This window comes from Berghia stephanieae, chromosome 1 (assembly GCF_034508935.2).
Source record: "Berghia stephanieae isolate SIO BIC M18660-M18661 chromosome 1, UCSD_Bste_1.3, whole genome shotgun sequence".
Lineage (NCBI taxonomy): Eukaryota > Metazoa > Mollusca > Gastropoda > Nudibranchia > Aeolidiidae > Berghia > Berghia stephanieae.
In genome coordinates, this window is record NC_088360.1 from 65623490 (window position 1) to 65629634 (window position 6145).

Consider the following 6145-nt stretch of genomic DNA (forward strand, 5'->3'; position numbering starts at 1 on the left):
TAAATCTCACTCTTCATTTATCTCATTTTCACTCACTCTCTCATTATATTTGTTTAAGGACCACCGTTTCGTTGATAAGTTCACATTGCAGTCCCTCTTAATTCTGAACATAAACGTCTAAGGTTCCACTAATTTTTGACATGAGTAGAATTCATTTGACCAAATGAAAAAGCGATGTTAATTGATTGTAGCCGCACTTTGCGTGATTAATATTCACTAACGTCCTCTTTGCTACAAAATTAAAATGATGATGGTAACAAAAAATATCCTTTGGACAGGACTCTAATCTATTGAAAAGTACTTTCTGCTCAATGTAAGAGACCTAAATACCAATCACGGTGCCAAAATATATAATAAGTTTGTATGTAGGGAAAAGTTACTATTTAGACACACTCTCTCTGTTCTGAATATTTACAGATAGATAGAAATTTCCATAACTACACAAATTCGACAAGAGACATCCAATGAGAATAAGAAAAAAACTTTATTTTGAACAAAAAGAATGATGGACAGCTCTGTCCCTTTCGACTACTCAGTCGCCTTTCTCCCTTTCACTCTCCGCAAGCACTGTCACGGATTCCGGCACTACTTTTTTCTCAACATTAACTCCCCACCTTGAAGTACTTAATTACATTAAACTTCAATCAAACAGATGAAAGTAAAGTTAAAGGAAAAGTATAAAAAAATATATCTAAAAATAGAATTTAAAAACAAAAAAGTGTGAAAATCAAGATTCACATTCAAGATTTAACATAACACCATGATAACAATCATTAGCATGTTATTGTTTTCATTCAAAGTCAATGGACGTTTACATTAATACAAATAAAGATAGGAACGAGATAAATAAAAAGGAAAATCTTTAAAATAAAGACACTTCAAGTACAAAGCCTAACTGATTAACACCAGTTCTCCACCAACAGCAAATAAAAAAAAAGGAGAAGGAAAAATATTCAAGTGCAATGTAAAAAAAAGGGAATCTAGACGTGTGGTATGATAACATCGGTACCCACCCCACAGGTCTCGAGTAATAATATCAGAACAGGTAAAAAAAAGGCAAAGCAAAGGTATCCTCCCCTTTTTTTTTTCAACCGTGACCTTGAACTTTGACAGTATCATTTTCACCCCTCTCACTCACACGCCGTATGAACGGCGCCTCCAAACAAAAACAACTAGCTCATCCCTTCCCTTCTCTTATGGGTAAATCATGGAAGAGGGTGAAGAGGCAAACAAAAGTGAGGGGTAAAAGGTAAACAATGGACATTAATTTCAATGTGCCCTGAACGAGTATAAGTAAAAAGGTGGAAAAGTTCAAGTACAGTAAACTCAGATTAAACAAGTTCACTTACAAAACGAAATACATTGATAATAGGTTTGCGTTACATTAATTCGAACAATACATAATGTCAATATCATGAAAACAACATAAATGATAGCATTAAATCATCAATGTTTCAAACAAAGCATGTTATTCCTTTTTCATATACAGTAGGCGACGCATTACTACACGCTCACGGGAGAAGCCAAAAATCATGCAGCAACAGGATTATAGATCTAAACGATTCGGTGGTTTTACAATACGACCTCTCTTAGTGACACCTAGTCTCCTATTACTAAATGTTGGTAAACCTTCATTGACAGATTGATCTTTATCTGATTTAGCCTGATTACTCTATTCTAAGACGTAATCACTTTCATTATCATCATCCAATTCATAAACATGTACTCTTTGTATTGGTCGTCCAAGAATTCCCTTAGCAGTTTTCACTTCTATGGTTCTTACCAAACCATCGCGCCCGGGCAACAAGCGAATTACACGAGCCATAGGCCAATGCAACCTAGGACAGTTATCTTCTCTGATTAAGACCAATGAATTTTCTCTTTTGGGTGAAGATTTAACTAGTGGAAGATTACGGATATATTCCTTATACCAGAACTCCCAAAACGTGTCTAATTGCCTGCTGATTTGTAAATGACCATCTCGCAATGAAATGTTGGAAAGCGAACGTGCCTTACCACCGACAACGGGTTTATGACCATCAGCCCGACCAAACAGAAAATGTGACAGAGTAAGCACCTCTTGACACTGCGGGTCATCAGAAACATACGTAAGCGGACGACTACTAATCACGGACTCAACCTCGACCAGTGCCGTTTCAAGTTCACTTCTTTTCAACACCCTATTCCCAAGAGTTTTCTTCAGTGACTGTTTTACAGATCTAACGAGCCTTTCCCAAATTCCACACCTCCACGGAGCTCTGGGAGCATTAAATGACCACTTCACGGTGTCACCGGTTGAACTATCAGCAATAAGTCTCTGAGCTGCTTGGAATGTCTTTGCGTTGTCTGACAAAATCTTTGTAGGTTGACCGCGCCTTGCAACAAACCTCATATAGGCCAACATGAAATCCCCCAAGGATAAGCTTTCACATAGTTCGAGATGGACAGCCCTAACCACACAACAAGTGAAGAGCAAAATAAAGAACTTCTTTCCAACTACATCCGACGCGTAAAGCGGAACAGCGAAATCCAAACCACAAATGCTGAAAACATCTGATCGTTTCAAGCGTTCGGCAGGAAGTGGAGCCATGGCCTGACTGCATTCTACAGAATCAAAGCGTTGACACCGCACACGATAACGTTTAACCCTTTTAGCTTGAGACCTCAAACCTATGATCCAATATCTGTTACGAAGAGATTCCAGCATTTGTGACACACCTGCATGTTTCAAACTAACGTGTTTTCGGCGGACAAGCAACAAAGTCAAATGGCATTTCGGCAGAATAATCTTAACTCAGAAAACTCCAAAAGACACTTCATTTTAACAAGCCCTGAGTCATCTAGAAACGGATTCATTTTGTACAGCACCAAGCCTTTTTTCAACCTTTCCTTCTTCAATAGGCAATTGATTTCGTCTGAGAAATGAACGGCTTGGATGTGCAACAAGAGCTTAGTATTGGCGGTATCTAACTCTTCAACAGAGAGATTCTTATCTTTACTCACTTTTCTTTTGGTAGCATTGTTCATAAAGCGCAAGACTTAGTGTATTATCCCCACCGTTTTGAGTCTAACACTGATTCAACACCGACAATGCAAGTATTGACTTCAGAAGCCCCTTTTTCTTCTACCAGCGCTTCTTCATAAGGTGTACATTCTGAGACATTCGTATCGCCCGTAAATTCCTTCAACCAAGGAGGACCTCTATACTCACAATGGGTTGGCCGTCAACTCCTTTGCAGTTAAACCCCTGGTAAGACAATCAGCGGGATTTTCTTTACCACGACAATGGTTCCACGCCACTGGTTCCGTGACTTCCTTGAATCTGAGCCACCCGATTGCAAACAAATGGCTTCCACCTAGTTGGGTCACTTCTTATCCATTGCAACGTAACCAAGGAGTCTGTCCAGCAGAAATACTTGACATTATCAGGTAAATACAGTGAGTTGATAACAGAGCGAAGCAGCTTAGACCCTACAACTGCCCCCAACAACTCCAGCCTAGGCAACGTAACGGGTTTCAACGGGCAAACTCTAGCCTCCGATAGTACCAAGGACACGGACACTGAACTATCTGACTCCAGAACTCTTAGATATATGACCGCGCCATAAGCTTGCATGGAACTGTCACAGAAACAGTGCAATTCAACTCTTTGTTTATCCCCCCACGACACTGCAACATAAGACCTTGGAATGGACAACTTCTTCAACTCCGTTACACCTTTGAGCCAAGAACGGAATGCATGACACATAGCCTCGAAGATCTCTTCATCCCACGAAACTCCCAGTTTCCACATATCCTGGAACAAAATTTTCACAGTAATGATAAATGGAGATATTAACCCAAGAGGGTCAAAGATCCTGGCAATGCAACTGAGCACTAACCTCTTAGTCACTATCAAATCGGACGCGACTACCTCACTATCAAATGTAAATGAATCTTCCCTTGGATTCCAATGCATTCCAAGGACCTTAACTGACTCGACCTATATTGTCTTATCCTTAAATTGTCTTTCACAATTTTCAGCAATGTCGGAACTATTAGACGACCATTTACACAAATTCATGCCAGCTTCAGACATGATCTTCATGGCTTCTGATTTCAGACTCAATACCTCTTCGGTGGTGTCACCACCCGATAACCAATCATCCACATACATGTTATTTGACAGTTCTTGTTTTGTATTTTATTCTGGATACTTGGACAAATGATGTCGGATCGTTGCATTTAGCAAAAATGGACTGGCCTTATTGCCGAACGGTACGCGGACTATGCGCATAACGTGAATTTTGTCACCAACTTTCCAGAGGATACGATGGGCATCTCGATCTTCAGGTTTCACCAAGATCTGGAATAAGGCCTTTTCAATGTCTGCACTCAACGCTATTTTGTACCTCCTGAAACGCATGAGTACATTATTTAACAACGGCAACAGGTTTGGGCCTGTATGCATGCAGTCATTTAGAGAGACTGAATTTGGACCGGAAGCAGACGCATCGAAAACGTACGTATCTTGGTAGTCACACTAGACATCTTCACCACAGGTCGGTGTGGAAGATAAAACTTCACGTTGACATTTGTCACCTCTTCCTCGTCTTTTATTTCTTCTATTATGCCCTCTGTCTCCATCTTATGGAATACCTCATTGTACCCCTCTTTTAATACTTGTTCTTTAGACAACTTTTTGTCTAACCTTTCAAGCCTTATTCGGGCTTGCTCTTCATTTGTCTGTAAAGACTGTTTCTTTGTTTCGACCCAGGGCAAGGCCACTTCGTACCTTTGCCCATTGTGCTTAATGCTCTCTGAAAATTCAGTCATGACTTTTGAGTTAATTTCTGGTTTGGCCTCGTGACAACATTCGAGGTAACTTAAATCCCACATTTTTCTAAAGTCTGAATGAGGGATATCTGTTAAACATAATAGTTGCGTGGGGTTCGAATCCCTTGTCTGAGTGTTTCAACTCACATAAGTCCCTGAGAGAACCCATGTGTCAAAAATGGTCTTTTGAGCGACCAATCCAGAGGACCCACTTACACTGATTCCTGCTCTGACTATCTTCCAATAATAATCTTGTCCAAACAAGAAGTCAATAGTGACATCACCATCACTTTGCAAATTCTCAGAAAAGTTGCATGCTGTAAATTCTGACATAACACTAACAGGTATAGCAGGCCTATACATTGGGGCACAGATTGTGTTCACCTCAATCAAAAACATGGAAGTCTTACTTCTATCTGGTAAGTCAAAGCTAACATCATAAACATTCTTTGTTGAATTACCAGATGGCTTCTTAGCCTCAAAAGCAGACACATTCAATTTCTCACGACCATACAAGGTTGGATGGATCAATTTGACAGCTCCAGTGGAGATGAAGCTTCTGTCAGCACCACTGTCCAGCAAAGCTGTAAATTGATTTCCATTTACAGACACTTTCATGGTTGGTAACACAGTGCTCCCGTTTGTAAGTTTACTTCTACAAAAACTAACATTGGTGGATTCGGAATTAACTTCAACATCCATCTTTTTTGTGTCTTCTTTCTTACAGAAGAAAGCATTGTGTTTTTGACCACATAATTTACAATAAGAATAGCATTTTTTAGCAATATGTCCTTTCTTAAAACAAACAAAACACAACTTGTTGTTCTTAATCTTAATCAAAACATCCTCTTGTTTCATCGAATTAATTGTCCGACACTTTTAAACTGCGGCAGTGTCCCTAATGATGCTATGCGTTAAAAAATACGTGGAAGCTTTAAGGATAATAGGTTAATTGTAGACTGACTTCTATGAGAACTAATCACCTAAGTGGCGATCCGGATGATATAACAATGAGAAAGATATATATATATTGAGAGGGTGATAGAGATGAATAGAGAGAGTGTGTCTAAATAGTAAATTTTCCCTACATACAAACTTATTATACAGTTTGGCACAGTGGTTGGTATTTAGGTCTCTTATATTGAGCAGAAAGTACTTTCCAATAGATTAGAGTCCTGTCCAAAGGATATTTTTTGTTACCATCATTATTTTAATTTTGTAGCAAGGAGGACGTTAGTGAATATTAATCACTCAATGTCCGGCTAAAATCAATTAACATCGCTTTTTCATTTGGTCAAATGAATTCTACTCTTGTCAAAAATAAGAGTAA

General features: G+C 39.1%; 2 protein-coding genes across 2 annotated transcripts; both read right to left on the bottom strand.

Moving 5' to 3' along the window:
* Positions 1 to 1672: 1672 nt before the first annotated feature.
* LOC144977351 (uncharacterized) lies at positions 1673 to 2707 on the bottom strand. The gene has a single exon (XM_078922500.1). It carries the CDS (start codon positions 2705 to 2707, stop codon positions 1673 to 1675), a length of 1035 nt encoding a protein of 344 aa, XP_078778626.1.
* A 567-nt stretch (positions 2708 to 3274) lies between these two features.
* LOC144977407 (uncharacterized) lies at positions 3275 to 4405 on the bottom strand. The gene is made up of 2 exons (XM_078922628.1): positions 4298 to 4405; positions 3275 to 3796 (listed from the first exon to the last, which is right to left on the bottom strand). Exons 1-2 carry the CDS (start codon positions 4403 to 4405, stop codon positions 3275 to 3277), a joined length of 630 nt encoding a protein of 209 aa, XP_078778754.1.
* Positions 4406 to 6145: the final 1740 nt, after the last annotated feature.